This window comes from Pocillopora verrucosa, chromosome 5, assembly GCF_036669915.1.
Source record: "Pocillopora verrucosa isolate sample1 chromosome 5, ASM3666991v2, whole genome shotgun sequence".
Lineage (NCBI taxonomy): Eukaryota > Metazoa > Cnidaria > Anthozoa > Scleractinia > Pocilloporidae > Pocillopora > Pocillopora verrucosa.
Window position 1 is genome coordinate 19,574,816 of NC_089316.1, and position 25,396 is coordinate 19,600,211.

The 25,396-nt window shown below is 37.2% G+C and overlaps 1 protein-coding gene and 1 pseudogene across 1 annotated transcript; one reads left to right on the forward strand and one right to left on the reverse strand.

Moving 5' to 3' along the window:
- Nucleotides 1-1,131: 1,131 nt before the first annotated feature.
- Nucleotides 1,132-25,386, forward strand: LOC136280779 (relaxin receptor 1-like). Its single transcript, XM_066166475.1, has 15 exons — nucleotides 1,132-1,172; nucleotides 5,124-5,195; nucleotides 13,892-13,963; nucleotides 16,408-16,479; nucleotides 17,330-17,401; nucleotides 18,792-18,863; nucleotides 19,607-19,678; nucleotides 20,441-20,512; nucleotides 21,230-21,301; nucleotides 21,824-21,895; nucleotides 22,640-22,711; nucleotides 23,388-23,459; nucleotides 23,831-23,902; nucleotides 24,122-24,193; nucleotides 24,627-25,386. The coding sequence occupies exons 1-15, from the start codon at nucleotides 1,132-1,134 to the stop codon at nucleotides 25,384-25,386; spliced, it is 1,737 nt and encodes a 578-aa protein (XP_066022572.1).
- Nucleotides 7,380-10,226, reverse strand: LOC136281095 (uncharacterized; annotated as a pseudogene).
- Nucleotides 25,387-25,396: the final 10 nt, after the last annotated feature.

Consider the following 25,396-nt stretch of genomic DNA (forward strand, 5'->3'; position numbering starts at 1 on the left):
TGGAAACCAAAAGCAAGTGAATACACGTAGGGAGTCCAGAGGAGTTTGAAAATTTAAGTTCGCCGAGTTTGCGAGCTAAAAAAGACTCGTTAGTACCTTCGACCATGTCAATTTTAATTATCCTCACGTTAAATTTGCGTTGGGCAAGGTATATACCGCAGTGCTAAAGACGAAGAGCTCGTAAGATGCCAAGATTAGCGTACAATTGTAGGTTGTTTCACGGCTAGTGAGCGCGTACGAATTTTATTCACAACGACTGAATAAAATTCGCACAAGTGAACCAACCGTGAAATAACTTATTTATCATATACGTTCCTGGATTTAAAACCGAACAGAACTCAAAGATAAACATATCTTTATTTTCTTTCAAAGGAAAACAACGCGCGGTCAAGCCCTCACAGTTCGAGAGTTGCACTGAAATGGCTTCCTTGTAAAATACTTTACATTTAAATTATCGAGCAAAAATGCCGTTAAAAGGCAGAGCTAGTAAGAATGAAATAAGACATCCTGAAAATATGTCGAAAAAACCGAGACTTCATTTTTTGTTGCTTATGAGGACCCGCATGCTTGAATTGACAAACACCAGTAAGAATCCGAATCAAGAGGTTTTCATTCTTTTGTAAGTTTTGCTAGGGTTTTCCTCTCACACTGAAAGTGTGGGCGGTTGATTTAAAGTGTTTATTGCCACACCTATATGTCCTCCGCTTAGAACAGCACCCGAAAAAAAGAGAAACGGGCTGCTGTGCTGCTTGCTTGCTTTGCTGAGAAAAAGTTGGACGAAATGTTGGATAAGTGAGTTCGTCAAACTCGTGCTTTCTTTTTTCCGGAATAGAAGAGCCAGACTGGGGAGTTATTTTTCTCAAACTCATTCCAGTGAGAGTGTGAGTCCTATTCAACTGTTGTTTCTGTGAGACGGTAGAGTACCGAGTGATACTTTGAACGTTTTTGTGTCCTGGCAGTTGCATAATAGCAGTTGGCGGTACGTCGTTGTTGCCAGATTTTACATTGAGTACTGTCAAAGTAAACGGTGCATCGTTGATTTCCATTTCCGCGGGTCGCTTTTCTGCGTAGACTTTGTAGGCTTTTACTGGACATTTCTGGTTGTTCGGCACAGCAAACATTTTCGGTGCAATGGCTCTTACATTCCGTGGATCGTTTCTTGAACGAATTTGGTTTGTCTTTCATTGAATTCGAGGTACTCCTGCCCTGTAGAAGTTTTGAAAAAGTTTTACGTCTCCCCTTGAACATTTGTCTATGCTCCCTGCAGCCTAGTAACTTAAAATGGATTATGTTGTTGAGCCATACAGTGTTTAAAAGCGCTTCTGCCTTGGAACTTCCCAAGAGATCCTTTTCAAACAGAACTTGAATATCTTCCTCACTTAAAGCAGCAGAAGCATTAGGCTTGTTGCCCATACCTTTCCGTTTTAGATCCCTTTGCTTTGATTAAGGCGCTTTCCGAGTTTGCTCGAACTGGACGTTTTTCATAAGGCAAAGTCCATATCATATTTTTCTTCGAATGGCGCTGAAAACTGGCGTAGAAAGTCCTTAGGGAATTAGGCTCGTTTTCCTCGTTGTGTTCTTTTTTGTGAACCGTTATAAGGAACTCGCTGAGAAACTTGTTCAGCGCTTGAGGAGTCATTCGTCCATTCGTCTCGTCTTGCCTTTCAAAACAAGAAATTCATGGAACAGAGCAACGTCGTGTTTTTTGTTTGGTTTTTTTTTTTTTGGTGTTTTTCGTCATAGGGCAAAGTCCATAGTTTTTTTTTTCTTCAAATGGCGCTAAAAGCTAGCGAAAAATGCCCTTAAGGAATAACACTCGTATTCCTAGTTGTCTTCCTTTTTGCGAACCGTCAGAAGGAACTAAACTTGTTCAGCGCTTGAGGGGTCATTCGTTCATTCGCCTCGTCTTACCTTTCAAAACAAGAAATTCATGGAACAGAGTAACATATTGTTTAGTCTTTTTCTTAGTGTTCTCATTTTCTGTCCGTCTATGAACTCTTCTACTGATAAATCTAGGCTCTGAAAACTGTTAATCTGATTTTAAGCCATCTTTCTTAAAAAAAAAGAAAAGTGCGCCTAAGCTCTTAGAAATGTGCAATTTGTCGGTCAAGAGGAGCGGCGAGCAGGCTTCATTTTCGCTTGTATTCTGTTAGTAACATACTTGACAAACACAAGTGACAAATTAAGCTGGGTTGTAAAAGATAAGTTAGCGTGTTGAGGAAACAAAGGAACTTAGCGTGTTTAAAAAAAAAAAAACTAGCGAGTTATAGATTCAAAGCTCTACCGCGTTGACCAGATATGAAAAATGGCTACCAACATACTTTCCAGAATCAACTGTTTTTATGTGCATATCTGCACGGCAAGTGTGTTATGCTCTTGGGGCGCGAGCGTGTTATAACGTGTCGTGTGCGTGCGTTCACCTTATTCCCTGAAATCCGTGGAGTGTCACAAACAATAATCCCGATACTGATTTGTGATGGGAAAAAAAACCAGGCAATGAGGAAAAAGGTTCTTCTCCGTGCTGATATCCATTATTTCGAGCGCTTATATTAGGTTTGTTTCCATTGTGTCCTTTTTCCAAGCCTTTTGGGTGTAAAATATTTTTAAAGTCTCTGAGGGGTGGCTGGAATATTTAGGAAATGAGAAATGTGTACAACATTGAACCAGATAAATTGCTTTGTTTTTATAGAGAGGATTATTGCGTTCATAAATGTAAAGAAAGTTTTATGAACAGAAAAGTGTAAGATATGATGTAAAATGGAATATGAAAGTAGCCTCAAACAAAAGTTTTGTAACAAAAACTCTCTCTGAATGTCGTTGTGAATGACTTTGCATCGGCGATTTCTTTTCAATAAATTAAAGTTTATTACCTGAACAAGCCATTTAAAACAAAAGCAAAACAGGAAAAAAATAATAATAGTAAATGTAACATTCGAGCCGTCGAGTTATTTAGAAAAAGCAGAATCTACTGAGCTTCAAGCTTTTAAAAGACAAAAGGATGGTTATAATGTTACTGTAGTAATTTATGACAGTAAACGGTGGCGACAAGTGGGCACACCATGTATATTTCATAGTCGCTGGCAAGTAAATTTTGCCGGACTTTGAGTTCGTCTCAAGATGGAACAACACACATACACAATTAAATATTTACAGTGATTTTATAACCATCCTTTTGTATTTTTTAAAGCTAGAAGCTCAGTAGATTTTGTTATGCTACTTTTCGACATGGGAAAAGTATGTCGTACAAAAGTATTTACCAAAAAATAAATATTCCTTTGCCAGCTTCAGCAATGACATGGGATTAAGTTTAGATGATAAAAGAAAGGATTACTTTGACAGAAATACCGAAGGTCAAGTATATTCATGACACGAGGTCACACAACTCGGGTAATATTTACGGTAAAAATTTACATATTTTTTAGCGATCGAACGAGAAAAGTCATTTCTCGAAAACTGAAATATATTTTCACAAAAAATGGTGCACCACAATTTTTAAGACATATTGGGCTACAAAATATGAAAGTTGGGGTGAAAACGAATTTTGAGCTACTGACACCCTCTCTTAGTTGGATTGCAGGAAAAATACTGACACACTTCGGCGTTTGATTCTTTGTAATGACTTTTTGCAAATACATTTTATCAGAAGCCATGTTTAGTACTCAATTAAATAACGCTCATTTTATTGTACTTGCCTCCTTCGACTTACGAGAGGAAATAACAGTTTAATCGATTTATTGTTATGCAGTGTGTGGTTGTGTTTTTTTAAAAACGGCTTACGCACGAATTTTTTTTTTCTTGGAGGCACCCACGAGTATATGTAGGAACAGTCTATTAGTTACAAGGTGTGCTCTTTTCTGGAATACAATTACATTCAAACATCGGCGTAGAGCAATTGGATTTGGGGAAAATAAGTTTGATAATATCACAAGATACTACTCGGTTCTAAGGTCAGGTGACACGTTTAGACTATACCCGTGAAAAATATTTATAGATTATGAAACGAGGCTTTGCTGCAAAGATGATTGTTGATGAACAATTGTCAGAAGCTGAAACGAGCTCCTCTGCTTGCGGATGATATAAAGCCCGGTTACTGAGAATAGACAAAAAGAATCAGCAATCTTTTCTACCTTGCCGTGGATTCAAGGCATTTCGTTGGAGCATGGGCTAAAAGAAACGAGATAAATCAAGCAAATAAATAACGCTTAAATTATAAAGTGACAAATTATGAGCGTAAAAAATACTTGAGTCTTTCTTTTCCTACAAGAAAAAAGATATCTTTGTTAAAAATAGAATACTTATAAATTAAATAAACTAATTGGAAACTCTCGTGAGTAGATCATGATTGGAAAATGTCACGTGAACCGGATACAAATCGGTACCCACACCTTTCCCTGTTCGTTTGTTTCTGTTTGCTTGTTTGCACAGGGGAATGCCAAGCTTTCACCTGCTTTGGTTTTTTGTTTTGTTTGTCTTTTGTTTTTTTGGAGAAGAGAGGTGACAACTCTTTTTCGAGCACTCTTATTCCTTGAACTTTGTTGTCGTATACCATGCAATTGAAAATACACTAACTTTAGTTTTGATAGGTTGTTGAACAACAACCAGCTGAGGAATTTACCATCAGGCATTTTCAGTAGCAATACCCATCTGGAGTGGCCGCATGGCTGCATCCGCATTAACACTTGGACTATGAAATGTCCTTTTAAACATGCATTAGTTCAGGAAAATTTGTTCGCGAAATAGATTATCAAAGAAACATTTGTAAGGAAATTTGTTAACGGAATTATTTTGAGGTAGAATTTCGCCCTTTGAAACCTTTCCCTCTTCCTTGAATAGCCTCATTAACAAGTCAAGAATATTCTATGTGGTTCAGTACTCAGGTCTATGTTTCAATTTTCCTCTAAATATTCTCTTTTGGACGAAGGGACAAAAAATTTAAAAAGAAAAAAAAGGAAAAATATGGCGAACCCATATACAAATTATTTTGTAATAATTGTGGATTTGTTTTAGGCCTTTCTATCAGAGCATGAGAACAGAAGTAATAGCTTTTTTTAGGCCACTCTTATTCTCTGAACTTTGCTGTCGTATACCATGCAATTGAAAATACATTCATTTATTTTTAATAGGCAGTTGAACAAAAACCAGTTGAAGAATTTACCATCAAGCATTTTCAGTAAAAATACCAGGCTGGGGACGCTGTAAGTTTGGAGTCTTTTTTAATATTGGTGTTAGAGCAACGCATGGAATCCAACCTTCAAAGCAGACGTTTGAATGCATGGTTGATATCGCATATTTGGGTTATATCCTAATAAAGCTGCATTAGCACATTTTCATTTGAAACATGCATTGGTTTAGGAAAATTCGTTCGCTAAATGGATCGTTAAAGAAAAATTTATACGAGAATGTGTTAAAGGAAACATTCGAAGAGGGAATTTCCCCCTTAGACCCTTCTCCTCTTCCCTAACTAGTCTAGTTATCAAATCAACAATATTCTTCTATGCAGTTCAGTGGTCATGTCTTTGTTTCAGTTTTCTTCTGATTATTCTTCTTTGCACGCAGAGATGACAAAAAAGCAAAAAAAAATCAGCCCTGTGACACCTGTAGCCTAGTCAAAAAGTGAGAGCCCAGTTTAAATGAGCCAGTCAAAACACTTGAAGTGTAACAACTATTTATTTAAAAATATGTCATACACCCTTAATTTCTCTTCAAGCTTCTATGAAACAATATTACGTTATGCCATAAATTTACCTCAATATATTATGGTGATAAATGACTCACGAAGTCTTACGGATTTGTAAAGTTTTTCTGGAGATATCCGGGCCCCTGTAACCGAAATTGAATTTAATTACTGCCGGTTATATTTCTGATAAAGTGAATATGGGGATACGGGCAATATAAGATCCGGGAAAGAAACTCTATTTCTTGAAAATTGGTATTCCATAAGGGAATATATCTAAAATAGAACACGAAACGTCCTAAATTACAGTCGCGCTCGATAAAGTGCATTTGAACTAATCCAACGGCACCATGAAATTTGTTAGCCATCATTCCGTGTGGTGCAGTGGTAGCGCTTGCGCTCTCTAAATCGGCAGTGTGGGGCTCGATTCCCTCTCACCACGAGAACGCCATTCTTTTTTTTTTTTATCCGAAGGAGAGAACAAGATTTAACAAATAGATTCCAAGTTGCCGTGCGTCTGTTTAGTAATAGATCACAGATGACGTCAAAATGTGGTAAGAACAAAAAATTGGCACACAAGGCGCAGCCGAGTGTGTCACTGAACAGACGCACGGCAACTTGGAATCTATTTGTTTTATATAAAAAAGAATTAAAATATACCGAAAAAAGTTTTAATGATGACGTCATCTATATGTCTGTCCTCCAATAGATTATAAGTGAGAACCAGTCGGAGTGCGTGCATAACTGAGCTTATTATATAAAAGTAAATATCTAATATACTTTTTTTATTAACTGACTGTCTATTTGCGAAACTTTATTCCTTTGACTGTCGTCACCTAACCTGTTTGTAAATGCATTACTTTGGGCAGATAAATGATTTTCTAGTCTGTTTTATGCCTTCTTTAGCCTCTCCATAATTAGTAGAGTTTATATGCTAAGATTAGCCAAATTTAAAATAAATTAGAACGAAATTTTGTTGAAAATGGCTAACTCAATTAGCCGACCCATAATTTTTTTTGGGAAAGGATAGACTAATTGTACCATCTTTGTGTTTTCGAAACCAATTAGTTTTCTTAAGTATGTGAATAAGAGTCCTCCTCTTTCCTCTACATTTCGTATTAATGCGAGGGGGTAATCTGATTCCATTGCTCACTAAAAAAAGGCGAGTCAAACTTTCTTTGTAAAACGGACACAAGAAAGCCTAATTTTCCGCTGTCAAACCGGTGGAAACCTTTAGTTCCTGATCCGTTGCACCTTGCCATCTCGCCGCCCGTAAAGAGAACATCAACAGAAGCAAGGGCGCTGGATACATATCAGTTCCCTTCGCTACAATTGTAGTTACTTTGGTTCGCTGCTCATCCGTTGGAACGTGGCTGCGTAACACTAATGGACGACGTCCTGGTCAGCAGGCTGCAGAGGTGATCTTGTTGGAGCCATTTTGTCAGGAAACACGGGCGACGGGCTTTCTTGGTAGATTTTATGCAGTGTACGCAGGATGGGACGCTAAGACTCAGTAGGTTCTTTACTGGATGGGGCTGTTTCCTTGTACGTCTTGACCAAGGGGCTGCTATCGAAACTCACCAGAGATGCGACTGCTTCGGAATCCAATGTTGGGAAGTCCGAATCATCATCAAGTAACGGCAAAGAAGCAGGCTCCGGCTCATGCTGATGAAGACACTTCAGTGCTGTCAACTGCTTGGCTACTTCAGTTCAATATCTGCTTTCGGAGCTCGGTAGTCACGTTGTAGTGGTCGTTTTGTACTGATACATCAGCCGTAGACGTTGGACTCGTACTAATGTGGCACTGAACGCTCGCCTTGCTAGTCTCTACGCACTTTTTCCAAAGACGAGATTTTGTCATGGAGGTTGGCAGCAGTTCCTTGTCAGTTCTTTTGAGGCCAGGAACACGTCCTGGAAGTAAAAAAGCTTGGTCTTCGGCGACGTTCATGATGAACTTTACCACCCGTTTAATAGTTTCAGCACTGAAAGCGGAGCTAGGTAGACGTCAAGACTTGTTGCCGTGAGTAGGAAGCGATAGTCCGCTAACCCGATTATGTTTAACGCGACTGTAGAATCTGGTCTTGTGGAGACGATGCATAAAAAGAAAAGTTTTCAGGCAGATTCGGTGGCTGTGAAGAAGGAAAGGCATCCTTGTTCGCTGCCTCATTTTCTCTGCTCTTCCCGCGTTGCTGACCCGGTCACAGTTTATGGCCTGGTGGATCATTCCCAAAATTAAGTACCAGATCGAGTTCAGTCGAGGAAAGTTCCACAAGTTTGTTTCGGCAATCGAAGATGACTTCAATTTTGTTAGTAGAGCTGCATGGATCTCCTTTATCTCCTAGTGCACATCCACATGTTTTGGCCGCAAATGCCTGCACTTTCTATCGCTCAGATGTATCACAATTTGAAAAGTCAAATTCATCATCGGAGTCAATTTCCTGATTAGTTTCATCGCTGCTGTCAGAACCGTAGTCGTCTAGTTGATCATCTTTCTCTTCTGGTCTGGCGCCAAAAATAATCTTCCGCCAGGGATTCTAAATCTTTTCCGCCAGTTATAAAGTATGAGAATTTATGACTCTGTGAATGCGTTTTGAAACTTGATAATGAACGACTAAGAGGCGTTTGCTTGTTCCTTTGCGCGTGTAAACGTGTTGTAGTGTAATGACCTAACTATGGAAACCAAAAGGAATTGAATACACGCACAGGGTCCAGAGGAGTTTGATTCTTTAAGTTTGCTCACTTTGCGAACTAAAAAAGAAGGCTCGTTAGTACCTTCGACCATGTTAATTTTAATTATCCTTGCGTTACAGTTGCGTTCTGCAAGGTATATACCGCAGTGCTAAAGACTAAGAGCTCGTAAGATGCCAAGATCGGCGTACAAATATAGGTTGTCTCATGGTAAGTGAGTGTGTACGATTTTTATTCACAACGAGTGAATAAAAATCGTGCAAGTGAACTAACCATGAAATAACTTAATTAATATATGCGTACCGGGATTCATAAGCGAACAGAACTCAGAGATAAACATATCTATATTTTCTTTCAAAGGAAAACAACTGCCTCACAGCTCGAGAGTTGCACTGAAATGGCTTCCTTGTAAAAACTTTACATTTAAATTATCGAGCAAAAATACCGTTAAAAGGTAGAGCTAGTTAGAATAAAATAAGACATCCTGAAAATATGTCGAAAGAGTTCTACGGAAGTTCAAAATTTGGAATACAGAAGTTAAAACCCGAGAATTCATTTTTTGTTGCTTATCAGAACCCGCATGCTTGAATTGACAAGCACTAGTCAGAATCCGAATTAAGAAGTTTAATTCTTTTATGAGTTTTGCTCTCGTACTGAAAGTGTGGGCGATTGATTTAAAGTGTTAATTGCCACACTAATATGTCCTCCGCTTATAACAGCACCCGAAAAAAGAGTAAGGGACTGCTTTGCTGCTTGCTTGTTGGGTAAGCGAGTTCGTCAAACTCGTGCTTTCTTTTCTCCGGAATAGAAGAGGGAGACTTGGGAGCTATTTCTCCCAAACTTAGTCCGGTGAGAGTGTGAGACATGTTCAACTGTTGTTTCTGTGAGACGGTAAAGTAGTTAGTGATACTTTGAACGTTTTTGTGTCCTGACAGTTGCATAATAGAGTGATTTAGGAAGAGGACGGGAACGTCATTTCAGAACGGGAAAGCGCGCGGATAACCTGGACATGACTCTATTTCGACGTTCGGTGTTAGCATTGCCGTTCTCCCCATTAAGTTCGGGACGTCATCTCGCTGGTTTTCCCGTCGTGATCAAAACGCCTAGGATTTGGGTTAAGTTTGCACTTATATGCGAGATAATGTTGTTTGGAATGATTTCAGAGCTCATTTCCAGGATAACCAGGTCCCTTTCTTTGTTTTATTCGGTGAAGTTGTGAAAATTTACCATTATATTTATTCTAGATTTCTACAGGGAAACAAGATCGTTAGTAAGCGATCGAAGATTTTAGGGCTCAGTTACCTTTTGTACTTTAGCGTGGCTTTAAACAACGTGAGGGCTTTTCTTTGATACATTTCTTAAACCATGGATAAAAACTCGAAGAATGGGTGCTCTTAATTTTATCGTGAATTAATTCATCAATAAATTAAACTTACTTCATGTTGAAGTTGATCAAACTTGAGTGCTAAACCACTCTAATATCAGTTGGCGGCACGTCGTTGTTCACTAAAGTTTGAATCATAGTATTTCTGCCGCAGAGGTTTTTGAAGTTTGGCCCGAGTCCGGCTTTCTGTGCCACTGTTTTCATTAAGGTATTAAGCTTATTTCCACCGACTGGAGTTTTTTTGAGCCGAGGTTTGCCGGAGCCAGATTTTACATTGCTTACAGCCAAATAAAACGGTGCATCGTCGGTTTTCATTTCTCTAGTCTCCTTGTAACCTCGTAACCCGAAATGGATTGTGTCGTTGAACCACACCCTGTTTAAAAGCGCTTCTGCCGTGGAACTTTCCAAGAGATCCTTTTCAAACAGAACTTGAATATCTTCCTCACTTAAAGCAGCAGAAGCATTGGGCTTGGTGCCCATGCCTTTCTGTTTTAGATCCCTTTGCTTTGACTGAAGTGCTCTCCGAGTTTGCCCAAACTGAACGTCTCTCATAAAGCAAAGTCCATAGTTTATTTTTCTTCGAATGGCGCTTAAAGCTGGCGAGGAATGCCATTAGGGAACTAAGCTCGTATTCCTAGTCTTCTTTTTGCGAACAGTTATAAAGAACTCGCTGAGAAACGTGCTCAGCGCTTGAGGAGTCATTCGTCCATTTGTCTCGTCTCTCTTTTCAAAACAAGAAATTCATGGAACAGAGCAACATATTCTTTTGTCTTTTTCTTGGTGTTTTCATTTTCCTGTCCGTCTGTGAACTCTTCTATTGATTATTCTATGCTCTGAAAACGGTTGGTCTGATTTGAAGCCATCTTCCTAAAGAAAAATGCGCTCAAGCTCTAATAAATGTGCTATTTGTCAGTCAAGAGGAGCGGCGAGTAAGCGACACGGTTTTGTTCACTAGTCAAAACAATGATAATCGTATGACCAATCAGCTGGCTTTTCTAGTGCGAAGAGACTATCTTTATCTCGATGAATTTTGGCGCGTAAATCTCAGTATGTATATAATAATGAATAGTACGCGGCTTCGCTCGGAAAGGTTCGTTTTGCGCCGGCTAAGTAGCGGTCATTCATTTAAAAAATGTCAACTTGCATAGAGTGACAAACAGCGACCGCGTCGTTAAGGAGACATGGAGCCGGTAATCTGTTGCTAAAGGATTCACAAATATTCAGTACAGGGTTAATTAACTGCGTGAGGTGAAAAGGATTTATATTTTACGAGGTAAGGATTAACTTTTAAAAAAGTAATTCATGTGTTCAAACTGAGCTCCTCAGGACCTTGTGAAACTCGTCGTACTCACTGAATTCCTTCTGAAAATCTTGAGGGAAAGTGATTTGTCGTGAGTGTTTCCTCTATTATTACAACTTTCGAGTAAGACAGGAGATCTTCTTCATTTTCGCTTATATTTTGTTAGTAATACACTTGACAAACACAAGTGACAAATTAGGCTGGGTTGTAAAAAGGCAAGCCAGCGTGTCAAGGAAACAAAGGAACTCAGCGTGTTAAAAAGAAAAAAATCTAGTGTGTTATAGGCTTTGTGTTGCAAAGTTAAATTTTAATTAGACGGGCGACCGACTATAGGTTTACCCTCGTGTTTCTTTACAGAGCTCAGTCACGTGCAATGGGGAATACCGCAGACACGTAATAGAGCTTCTTTCCACCATGTTGAACATGGCAGATTTGTCGAATATCTTAGCGAATGGTGTCATCTTTTCTACGCTCAGGCATACAGACCCACACACCGTTCGCGGTAGACCCACTCTAAAAGATGGCTCGTGTAATGAGCGTATATTTCGAAACGGCTCGTTCCGCGAACTCAAAATAGCAAAATAATCAAATGATTTAGCGAAGGTCTCACTAGAATAAAACCAGAAATCAAATGAGTTATCAGAGAACAGAAAATGTGTACAGAGTGACCGAAAAACATTTGTTCAGGGTTCAAAATAACAGCCAGCTGCCGTTTTAAAAGCTTTCTGGAAACGTTAACAAGTAAAGATTTTCGAAATTTGAAACGTGCTACAAGGAGTATTTTTGTTTACAGTATTCAGCTTTTACGTATTCGTTCAAGCGTGAAACATGCAAGTTTGTGTCCATACCGTCAATTTATCGTGTTTATGTTTCTGCACGTACGTACTACTTTTAATCTAGATTTATTTTCCGCCAAATTCTGTTTAATGTCGTTTATTTAGCCCTCTCACGCGTTCAAATTAAAGTCGGTGCTTGAAAGTACGGATTTCCCATAATTGTAAATGATGAAGCGCGACAGTTTGTCTAGACAAAGTTGAATATTTAACGCTTGAACAAACACCGAAAATTGACCCGTTCTGACTACGCTTTGTTAGAAAGGGACTGAGGTGCTCATCATAGCTTTTAGAGGTTGAAAAGAGCGGGTTTAGTACCTCTTGGGCTGTTCAGCCTCAAAAGGTCCACAGCAGCAGCCTCTGTGATATCTGTCAAGGTATTGCACCAAAAATACGTGACAGTGTGTTGTTGTAGAATTGGTGTCTCTCAGGGGTGGGAAAATTTTACTCCACGCCCACAAACCAGGACCATGGTACCTCTGTATTTCTTTTAGAACCACTGCGCACCGTGAATGGTTAACACTTGTAACGGTGCGTCTACCTGTAGCCCGACTTACGATATTAGATCGTCTTGTTTGGTGTTAATACCGTTGTATCACGCGGGATGTTTTTACGTAGTAGCCTTGGACCTACCTCTCTTCTCGTTTTGACCTCTCTTTCTGCCTTAGCAATAAGCCTTTTTAGCTGTGTGGTCACGTAGTTTGGAATGAGAAAACAAGGATTTGAAATGGCTGCTTAAGTATGTGCTGCAGACGACATCTTATGGACGAAATTACTTCTTGTCTTGCCGAAATGTCCATATTTTTAAAGTCTTTGAGGGGTGGCTAGAATATTTAGGGGATAAGAACTGTGTACAACATTGAACCAGATAAATTGCTTTGTTCTTAGAGAGAGAATTCTTGCGGTCATAAATGTAAAGAAAGTTTTATTATGTTTTCCGTTAAACGGGGACTTCCTTGCAACATTTCGCGTCAAACAGCTCTTTACCTCGCATTTGAGTCCTTTATTTTTTCGAACATTCAATCTTGTCAATTTCTCATCGTGAAACGTGAAAAAAGGAAACAAAGCCCTTGGTTGAAATCCAAATAAGATCCACGACCGAAAAAGCACAAAACTTGTTTGAAAATAAGGAATATATAGTCTTCAGCGGTACAAAGAGTCGTGGTTTGCCCAACCTTCAATAATTTGCGAAGCTGGAACATGTTTTTCCCTTGGTTTTAATCGTACCCGACCACCGAAACGTACCCGTAATATATACGAAAACAGTGAGATAATACAGCACAAACAGATGATTTTAACTCTTCTCACCCTACAACGATTACAAGCGCCGATGGCGCGTCTCTCTTTGCTCCCCGAGGTGAAAAGCTAAGCCATATACGACACTTTACATTGGTTTACCGTCGTATACCACTTGGGATGTTGAAAAAAGTTTAAGCAATGACGTTCTACTAGAGAATACTTCAGTTTGGAAGGAGAAAAAAATCATGAAAGTCCACCTCTGCGCATGTGAAAAAACCTGAATTTCTTGTATTGAAACTAGACTGGGCTGCGCATCAATCAGTCGTTTGCCAAGGTCTGTGTATTCCAGACATTCTGTAATATTAGTTCAATATTTTTATATTTCAAACTTCTTTTGGTATCTTTTCCTTCCCTAGCCCCCATCCTGCAAAAAATAAATATGGGCTGGCTTATGATGTGGTCTACACTACAAGTCAGTTTGTATCGTAAAGCCCTATGTATTACAACAATGGGTGATCAGAGGCGAGGGAGGGAGTAGTGAGGAATTTTAAAGTGTTCGATTGTTTTCAATGCTTTAAATTAAAAAAACCTCCAAAGTCATTTTGTTCTACAAAATAGCACGTTTCCTTGTCGCAAACTCAAATATGGAAAATCGAAAAGAAAGCATCGGTTCTTTGATACTTTATGTTTATTTGCAGGCAGCTTTTGCGGATCCTGACCTTCTTTCATATGTACGATGTAATTAACACCCCCTTTTAATGTTTTTTTGCAAGGACGTTGGACAACAACCAGTTGGAGGAATTACCATCAGACATTTTTAGTAGAAACACCTGGCTGGGAAACCTGTAAGTTTATACCCTGCTTAATTTATGCAAAAGGTGACTTAAATCCAAATCTACCGAACATAGAATTAATGTTTTATCTCCAAATGATCGAAAAGTCCTTATTCTCGAACGTTAATGTTATTTCTAATGCTGATGTGCAGTACACTCGGATCCAAGTCTCCCTTGTTTTGACCACTGCTGAACAGAATGTGCCACCAGCACTTCTCCTCCCCCTAAATGTTTATTTTCGCCATAAAATGTCCAGACCTGTCAAAATTTGGGTTTGAACGAAACATTAAAAAAAATTTAAAAAAATAAGAAAAATAACCCAGAAACTAAGATACAGCGTAAAAATGGGTTCGATGTTTTATTAAAAGATTAGATAATTCAGGCGTCACTGTTTCCAGTTTACGCCCTCCATAGTAATCATGGTGTGTACAATGACACGTATTATGTAAAATACCATACAAAGTTAAATTTTAATTTGGTGTTAATGCCGTTATACCACGCGGGATGTTTTTACGCACAGCACCTTAGGACTTACTTCTCTCCTTGTTTCTGCCTTAGCAATAGACCTTTTTAGCCGTGTGGTCACGTAGTTTCGATTGAGTAAACAAGGATTTGAAATGGCTGCTTAAGTATGTGCCGCAAACGACATTTTATTGACGAAATTACTTTTTGTCCTACCAAAAATTTTCATATTCACGGACTTAAGACTGCAATATTATTGAAATAGGCAATAATTGAAGTGGAGTCTTTTTAAAACAAAAATTGAGATTATTAAAAACAAACTAACGAGCACACGATCTTTAAAGAAAAAAATACATGAAACGGGCACAAAAGGGAAGCAAATATGATTAAAAAAAAGTTTCGGGGATTTTCCGATTTAAGCTTATAATGAAACTATCTTTTGTCGATAATTGTAAAGTTGCTTTTGGTTCGCGTTGTCATCATCTGATCGGTAGCCGGTCAAGGTTCTCAAACCACTGAATGACCGGCAGTAGGAAATTTCTCTGAAAATTTAATAAATTGAGAGAGCTTACACGATCCAAAATACTCTATATCGATGAAGGACTGCTTTAGGGTTTTTGTTTTTAATGTTTGTTTTGTTTTTGGGCGTTTGTTTGTTTTTAATTGAATTACTTTTCCATTGGCGGCGTCGGAGCGGAAGTTTCTTAATACTTGAACTTGACAGCCCTATTTAAAGAAATTAAACTGGATTACGGTGGAATGTTGACAACCCTTCGGAGACTGGTTCTTTGTGATTGAAACTGTGTAGTTACTTTTCATCAGAGGTCATGTTTGATACCCTATCCAATCGACGGAAAAGTATCCCGTCATCAGTTTCTTCCTCACCATTTTCCTGGCCTCCTTCGGGTCTGGGGATGAACAACAAAACTGCCTATAGTTCAGTCAAATTATAAATTTACTCAGCTCTTTCTTCCTATAGAGTGTGTGGTGCTTTCTTTACACACGATTTTTTTTCTTGAAAGCACCTGCGAAGGATTGGAATAAAGTTAAACAAAGTTTTTTTTTCGAATGTGATTTACACGAAGGGTTTTGAATTTGGGGACAATTATTCAGATAATGTCACAAGATGGTATTCAGTTGCAAGGTCAGGTTCATTGTCTAAACCGTACTCGAGAAAAACATTGATTTATTATGAAGCGAGACTTTATTGCAAAGTAGACCGTTTGCGAGAAAATGGTCAGAAGCTGAAATGAACTACTCTGTGCGGATAGAAAGTCCAGTTACTTGGAATAGACAGAAATAAGTAGAAATTGTTTCTCCATAGTTGTGGATTCAAGGCATTTCGCCGAATTATGGCGAAAGCGGGGCTGTGGCCCAATATATATCTATAACTTGTGTTAAGAAAAATCAAGCTCAAATCAACGACATAAACCACGCAAATAAATATATTGTGACGAAATAGTGCATGAGTATTCTAATTTCTACAAGAAATAAGGTGTTTATTGTAAAAGAGAATCATTAAAAATTAAATAAACTTATCGGAGACTCTCATGAATAGAATATAATTGGTAATATAAGAAATAATGTTTCAAATTAGCCTCCACTCTCTCTCTCCACCCCCCTCTTTTATCCCTATTGTACACAGGGTTACCAGGGCTGTTACTTTTTTTTATCTTGTTTCCCTGCTTATTTGTTGTTTTGTCTTTCCGTTTGTGCAGAGGGATGCCAATGATGTTTTTCCTTTTTTATTGCTTTTTTGAGTTTTTTTTTCCTTTTTGCATGTTTTTTCTCTTTAACACAGTATGGGAGAAAACTAGACTAAGATAAAAATCACTATAATAGATATCATGTACATTTGAATAAAAAAGTTTGTATCGGGGTTGATATTGTTATTGTTGTTCTTGTATAAAGCTTTAATACTTGGAAAAATTTGGGTCTTTCATCATCTTGAAGCTTTACATTAATCAGTACCTTGATATGTTTTCTTATAATAGGACTCTTGACGAAAACAAGCTAAAGAATTTGGCGTCAGGCATTTTTAGAAACAACCGTGATCTGTCATTTCTGTTAGTAGGGGATGTTATTGTATTTATTTACAGCATAATGAGGGATAAGTGTGAGATAACCAGAAAAACCAAGCAACAATTTTGTACCACGTAACTATGATATGAGTTTGTTCATGTTGGCTTGGATAAAATTTGCACCCATACGAAATTTGTTTGAACTCTGAAAACACAGCATTTACAGTAATCAAAATCTTATAGCCTTGTAAATAACATTTTAAGCATTGTTTGAACGGACTGAATTGCATTTGGATTTGAATTTCAGCGCAAATTGAGACTGTGCGTTTGATGTGTCAAAGAATGCGCTGTTCACCATCAGACCGTAATTTGGTGTAAATGCATAAGTTAGGAAGTCACGATTAAAACAGAAAAAGAAAGAGCAAAGAAGTAATGGGCTCCTGGGGAATGACATAGTCCTAAATAAATAGCCCATATGACAATCCCAAAGTTATAAATTTAAAAGGGCAAGGTAAACAAGGAATAGAGGAAACCCAGAGAGGTGGGAAATCCTACTGACTGGACGGAGACTATCCGTTCGTTTAGAGAACACAGTCACTGATTGGAACTGGGGGAACAATAATATCCCACGAGTATCTTGGGCGTGGCCTCCAACTCAGACCACCGGGTCCGGTACTTTCACCACTTGCTGACACGCTACTCTCTTTCACACATGCGCAGTCTAACCTTAATCACAAATATTTTTGGGTGTAATATCTTTCTCCTTTAGTGGTTGCTAGCTTTGAAGTGTTAAAACCCTTAAAAATTATTATTGCTATTATCATGGTTATTATTATTACCATTATCATTATTATTTATCAATGCACTTTACCTGATTTTGTTCTTGAAATTGTAGTTACTTGTCTGGTAACCCGTTGAAGGAATTGCAGTCAGATGTTTTCAGTACAAATATCAACTTGCAATACCTGTAAGTATAATTTTTTGTTATAAAAGTAGCAATAAAGCATTACAATGATAATTAGTCTTTCTAGTTAATAACTGGCTGACACGTAAATTTTCTGAGTCTTTTTTCTTAGACAAGCCAAGAATTTTTGATGAAAGATTAAAACAATCTAGAAGACACGCCATTTTAGATGACGTCTCTAGCTCTAAGTATTATTTTTGACATAACTTTTGTTATAATTTGGAAAAACCATCCTAATTTTTTTCTGTTTTCAGTAAATGTAGTAGTACATGTAAAATCAGCATATATTCAGTCTTTTTGAAGGGAAGCTTAGCAAAGTCGTGACATTTTTTATCGCTGACTGATTCATTCTCTAGATGGTTCAGGCTAGTTTCAAATTTTTCATGTCTTGGTTGCCACAATACTTAGCCGTTCGTCTTCTAGAGGACAGGCAACACCGGAAGTAAAGATTACATTGATCCCATTCTCCGCTTTCACAGACGATAAAGTGGCTTCGAAAAGAAACATGATGATGACATCAAAATTTTTAAATATTAAGTCGCCACTTCTACAGGTAGTCGATGATTTTGTCGGTGTAAATGTGTTTTATCAGAATAAGAAAATAACAAACAAAGAATTAAAACGAAGGTATCAAGCCTTATCAACAATTTTTTTTGTTTCTCAGTTAAAAAGCATAGTTAAGGTTCAAGATGTTAGGGAATAACTTGCTCCCAGCAGCAAAATTTGCATATGTATCTAATATCACGAATAATATCTTGTTATTGACATAGCAGGCTATCTTGTTAAGGTAAAAACATCTCAAAATATCGCAAGGTAACGTAAAAACAATGGAGGAAAGGAAATCTTAATTTTTTTTGTTTCGTTACGAATTTGCCTGGGTTCCCTCGCTACTGCCATTGTTTGAAACACTTTCTTTGAATGTGTTTCTATGAATGTGCTCCTTTATTAATCTTCAAAGGGCGTTTGTAATTCATAATATATTCAAAATTAAATCTTTAAATGTCTTCTACTAGAAGACACATGATTAAAAGGTCTTATGGCCCAGACGATCATGAAAATTAAGTAACTTAAAAACATAATATTCACTGTGAATTTCAATGGACTTCAAATGAAGGTCATAGCTTCGTAAAAAACTTAATTTATCCCCCCCCCTTAAAAAAAATGCTAAACTCACTTGAATTATTTAGTTCACGCACTTTGTTTTACCGTTTATTTTTTAAGGAGATAACTCGTCTTACACCGTATTAAGGAAAAAAATTGAGATGAAATCGCAATGATTACAAAAAGATAGTTATTGCCTCAAGTTACAATTAAATTTTAATAAGTGATTTGGTACGGTATTGCTGCTCTTTGTACGTTATGCAACACTTATGTATGTGGACTGTATCAATAGGTACTTGTCTGAGATGCAATTGCACAACCTTCCACCCGGAATCTTCGACAGGAACACAGGATTGAGATTCTTGTGAGTAACATTTATTTGTCGTTACGATTTTTTAAACTCAGGATTACCGACCAGTGAGTCGTATACTTTGTTTAAGAACATAAGATATGTAAAGTTCAAAGGTGAAAAAAAAATTCTGCTCATTTGATCTCATACTCTGCTCTAAAAGAACAAATCACACACAACGGAGTGTCGCGGTCAACCCTCACACTTGCTGATAAAACTCAAATTTCATACCTGTTATCACCTGCGTACCAATTTCGCATGTCCAGAGGAACAAGGAATTTAACAGATTTAATGATACCTAAAATATTTTCAAATCTTTCTTGAAGTGCGGCTAAGATGTGCCTCTTTTGCGGCAGAATAGATCTAAAACCCCTTAAGTGTCTTTGTTTTATATTGATACTAGTCAAGGTGTTACAGAGAAACCTTGACAAGTTCATCAGATTCCATGTTCCGAGTCACCATCCTATAATTTATTTATTGTTCAAAGCTGGGTTAAGATACCCCAGGGTTAGTGTGAAATATGATTTCAGATCTGAAAGCTTTGAAAGAAAATTCAGTTTCAATCTTTTTGATGATCAATTTGATGATTGAATGTTCTGAAAAAAAACTGGAAATTTTTTCTCAAAAATGCTTTTGAACTGATAAATAAAGAAACGTAGATTGAAAGTTAACCCTGGGTTAGTATTAATTGGCCTTCGAACAACTGAGCCCAGGCGTATCTTAACTCTATTAATCAGTTCATATGATAAATAACGCAGACGCCTGAATGACAACGACATGAAAGAATTAAATGGAAGCACCTTCAAAAAAATGGCATATTTAGAGGAACTGTAAGTGAATGCGAAAATAATGTTTTTGAAGGCATTGCTACTCGTAGAAACAAAGTTACGCAATTTATAATTTCCCACTACAGGATCTCAATGTATTAAATTCTTTTTTGTGACTCATACTGTGCAATGATACAGAATCAGATAATAGGAAAACACTGATAACTCTTCGAAATCAGTCGGATTTTAAAAGTTAGGAAAGGTTTAAATTCTCACTGCACTCAAGCGAGACCTCTTTTGTCAAAGAATTTCTCTGGAAAAGTTTTATCAATATATCTTCTGATGAAAATCATTGCTCCAAGTTGATAAAAAATTGAAGAATTGAGGTAAAGTGAAGATTAATTCTTAACACTGCATCAGCTTGAGAAACATTATCGGTTTGTTGATGTTGTCCTTCTAAAATTTTGTTACATCATATAATCCGTCCCACTCCTAAGTGCGCCATGCTCTCGAGCGAATAATTTTTAGTTCAGCCCTCCCACTCGTTGAATAACTACGTAGAATCTTATCGTATTGCATTGCTTCGAATGACATTGCATTTTGTTGTGATTATGACTAGACACATGTAATTATTTGTTTTATTGTGTTTCGACGATACAGTTATTAGAAATAAGTGTGTTTTGGTTTTTATTCTGCCATTCTTTTATTTTTTTACATTTTATTTCTATTTTTCTCTTATCGCTCATACACTAATATATAGCCAATAGACTAGTAATTTGTAAACTTCTCAATTAAAACTAAGTAGATTTCTCTTCTTCAACGCAGATGGTTGCAAGACAACAACTTCACTGAATTGCCTCCCGAATTATTCCAAGATCTAAAAAGACTGAAGGAACTGTAAGTTACATGCAGACGCTTTTTAGCTATTTAGCTCTGTAACAGCGGTTAAGGGATGATTATTAGCATTTAATGTCACCTCCCTTCCAAAAGAAGCCTGCTCGTGTGATTATATTGATAATAATAATCTAGTAACCTTATTATTGCGTCAATAATTATACGAGATTAGAGGAGATATTTCCATTTTCAAATTTTTCTGATATTGCCTTCAGCACTAAAAACGGAAAGAAACCAATTGAACCATCTCGAACTGTGTCGTCATTGTTGTTCTGATAAGCAGAATAGAAGATTTTCAGTCATACAGCAACGAAATCAATGCGTGCCATAGATCGTGTCTAGTCATTAAATAGTTTTCTGTTGTGAACTAGTTAGGTGTCTGCACAAAGCACGGGCTCGATGATTTCTTTACTGAGTAATTCACTGGAATAGGAGAGATAATCAGCTTCTACCAGCCTCAGATAGCAGTGCTTAGGGTGCGATCAAATTTCAACTTGTCAAGTGGCTATTCCTTTTCTGTAAAATTAGCGAGTCAGCCATGGCGATTGCACTGCATTAACTGTTCCTTTCTCTTTATTATATTACGCACATTGCTTGTACACTATTACTTTCATTTCCTTCATTATTCTTAATGACCATTGTCTGTATGTCTTTTTGTTAACGAATTTCAAATAATATTGTGAATTAAGACGCACTTTCTTGTCTTGTCATTCCTATTAGCTATCTGTCAAACAACAAATTGAAGACTCTACCAGATGGAATTTTCAACAGCCTTTCCAGTCTGGAATATCTGTGAGTAGATTAATCATTCAACAAAAGAAAAATGCGAAAAGAGGTCAATGAATTTTTCCAAGAGTACATTTCTCAAAGCTGCGTGGCCATGTTCAGTTAACAGAAACATGTAAGGTAAAATTGAAAGGTCTGACGTGTGTATAAATCGAAATTTGCGAGCGCTCATGTTTTGTTACTAAAACAGCACAGTTTTCGTGCTAAAACTAAATAAGTTGCCAGATGAAAGTACGCTAAAACAGGTGATTTATTATGAGGAGAGCAAAAGAAAAGAACACCCACTACCCCTGGATCATTCTCCTACGTAAGGATTAGTAAAAAGCTCTATGGATCACTTTTTGTCTCGCTGTCATGACGATTTCATGGTCAATTTTTGTAAAGCTGTTTAAACGAATTTTAGAATGCTACATCACGTTGATGTGCTTAGGTGAGAAAAATTGAGGTACTTGAAGATTTTATTCTATGAATCAATATTGGTAATTTCATGATTATAGATTTGTAGCTATGGTTGTTAATATATTTTAGGGATTTGTCAAGTAATGAAATTGGATATCTACCGCCATACATCTTTAAAAATATTACAGCTGTAAAATTTCTGTAAGTGATATTCTCCTTGAGTTAAGATAAATCAAAAATTATCTTCGAGAGTTACCTTGCGATTACAACAAGAAGTGAAGAAATCAGCTTCCTAGTTTATGACAATTTACATTTCCTATATATTTTAAGCAGCTAAAAATTTGTCTTGGAATTATTTTTTGTGACAGAAGCTAAGAATTTGTGGACTTAGATCCTAAAGCAACCCAAATAATATAATTTTGTAAAAATGGGCAATAGACTACTTACGATTTTTCAAATTCAGCTTTAAACACCACAGGGCCCAATTGTTCAAAGGTCGATTAGCCCTAACCCAGGATTGAATTTTAATTCAGGTTTCTTTATTTCTTTGTCCAAGAGTCTTTTAGGGAAAATTTTCACTATTCTTTTTAGAACATCCAATGATCAAATTGGAAGCAAAAAGATTTGAACTGAATTTTCTCTTAAAGCTTTCAGACCTGAAATCAAATCTCACACTAACCCTGAGTTACCTTAACCCAGCTTTGAACAACCCGGGCCAGACCTCAAGCAGAGGTTTCTGGTAATAAACTCTAAAGTTTCTCTGACATGAGAGCATTAAAGTTACATGTAGGTCTAATGTTTTCTTTTTTTCTATGATATTCAAATATCAAACCTGGGAGTTAATTGTACTGCAGTAAATTAAGAAGATAATTAAGACAAAAGTAGATTTAAAGATATCCCTTTATGTGTGTATTTCAGTCTAACATCTGCACCGCGCTTTTTCAGGAAAATGGACTACAACAAAATTGAGAGGCTTCATGAAGATCAATTCCAGGGCTTAGTGGAGTTGTTCGAGTTGTAAGTACATTTAGATTTTAAATGGTAATTTTTCATTATGATCTGTTGCAATCTAAAGCATATTTTAGAACCAGCCCATTCATATGAATTTTGAAAAAAACTCATTCAGTGAATAATAGTTGACATGGAAATGTCTACAAATTAACCATATTTATATGGAGAGAGGTAATACCCAAAGAGGTGCATGATTATCACATATTAGCAAGGTTTTTCTTTTTAACGTTTAAGCGATAAACGGCTCAAGTGCACTGAGATTTCTGTTTATATTTGTCTTCAGATTATAGAGCCGCAATGATAAAGTTAACTTGAAAGGAAAAGAGCTTTTTTGAACGAAGAAAAAATGGCTCCAATTTAGCCGAGTCTATAAATTTTGATTTTGAGGGCAAAGGTTTCGATTAAAACGGCCATGCGATTAATTTTCTGAGGGAATTAACTTGTACAGATGTTAGTTGGAATAGAAAATCAGGAGCCATAATAGGGAACACCTTAGTAAATATAGTTAGTACCCTCTATTTGTACTAGCCTGTATGATAAATGGATCACAATCTTTGTCACCAGATCTATATAATTGTGATATAGTTTTGATAACAGTTTTGCTGTTTAAATTAGATATGCCATGCCTAGTTATTCTATGTTACTTGTATATTAATTTAAAATTCCCCCTCACCTGTTTCAGACATCTCTCGGAGAACAGAATCGAGGCTTTGCCTGACAAGATTTTCGAGGGCGTTAAGGACCTCAAGGGCCTGTGAGTACAGCTGAAAACATACGAAATAATTTCTTAAATTGTTTTAAAAGATGAAAATGTACATAACAGAAAGATGCACAATATGGAATTATTTTTTGAAAATGTTAACATGATCTCCAACAGGCGTGGTGTAAATTGTAATGCTCAACAGCGAAATTTTATTACTATCTGCTTTCTTGACGAAAAAAAGGGTGGCTTGCTATAAACATGGTTTTATTGAGCAAAGGTGGATATTATCAAAAAAGCAAACAAACATAGTGGAGAACTATGATAGTTCCGACGGCAACTTCAGGTGTAATTTTTAAGAATCAGACAATGCAAGACCCTGATTACCATCTGCTAGTTAATAATTATGTTATTACTTTTTACAGAAGTATCTTTGGCAATAAAATACAAAATGTCACCAGCACGACTTTCAGTCATGCCCGGGAACTGCGATTTTTGTAAGTTCACTGCAAATGGCAGTTCTTTATCACGGTACCTACAATAAAGCCGCATGTATTGCAATCGGATAAGATGCAGGTGTGAAGTTAATTTAGAGTATTATAGTTAATTGGGTATAATGTTTAATTTTGTTAAAGTCAAAGGAAAGGCTTGAGAAAAAGAGATATACAATTTATTATAATCTAACTTCATTTTCACCTTCTATTTTAAACTTGCAGGTTCATGCACTACAACCTGATGGCTGAGCTCCCCATAGGCTTTTTTGGGCTTCTGCCGCACATTATCAGAGTGTAATACTCCATTATAATAATTTAACTCGACGGCTCAATAGGAGATTTGGGGCGGATGTTGTCTGAATTACCTTTCAAATAAAAATTATTTTCAAATTGTAATGTGGGTGATGCAACCATTTTAATAATTTTTTTTCCTTCAGACTGTTATGGTTCAGTTGATCGATAAATTTTCATTCATGCCAATATCTTCTATCAATTCCAATACTGAAATGATATGAAGCCACATTTAGATATTAATTACAATTGCCTAGGGTGTGCTTCGCAAGACTCTCTAATTGCTATTAATTTATGAAAAAATACTCATCAATTATCTTTGCCTCAACATAGATCATCATTTTCTTGCCGATTGTTTTCGATAATCTTTATTATTTTGCTCTCATTGTTCTAACGATGTACCCTTTCTAATTCCCTCTTTTTTTTCTAATTCCAGAACTCTGGACACCAACCTGATGTGCTGCCACCTTGATCTTTTCAGGCAGGATGCCGATTGCGAATTTGCCTTCAATGATAACTTCGCAAGCTGTCACTCCATGTTCCGCAACCTTGCTCCAAGGAGAAGTCTTTGGGTTGTCGGCCTTCTCTCCTTTCTTGGGTCTGTGTTTGTAGTTGGGTGGCAATATTTCTTCCCTGATAACAATATGGTCCAGTCTATTATGTTGGTAAATCTTGGTATTTCAGACGGCATCATGGGTATTTACCTCATCATTATAGGTATAAAAGACCTGCAATGGTCAGGGGAATACTACCTGCACGACTATGAGTGGCGCACCGGCTGGTTTTGCCATTTCAATGGCGCCATGTCTGTCCTTTCAAGCGAGGTGTCTGTTATGATGATTTCTCTGATTGCATGGGACAGGCTCAAGAACATTGTGTTTCCTTACACGTTTGCAAAAATTACACCAAGGCAGACCCGTATTATGTGCGCAGTTATCTGGCTGGTGGGAGGCATTATGGCATTCCTTCCCTTGTCTGGAATGCGATACTTTGGTGACTGGTATTATGGCAAGAACGTGGTGTGCCTGCCACTGCAACTTTCCCCGCAGTTACAAGAAGGCTGGGAATTCTCCACTTCCATCTTTATCGTTTTCAATTTTTCTCTTTTCTTCTTTATTATGATTGCTTATACTATAATCTTTAATGAGGATGCCAGCGTCACAAAAGTGGTTTACAGGAGGGTCCTCTTAAATTAAATACTAATAC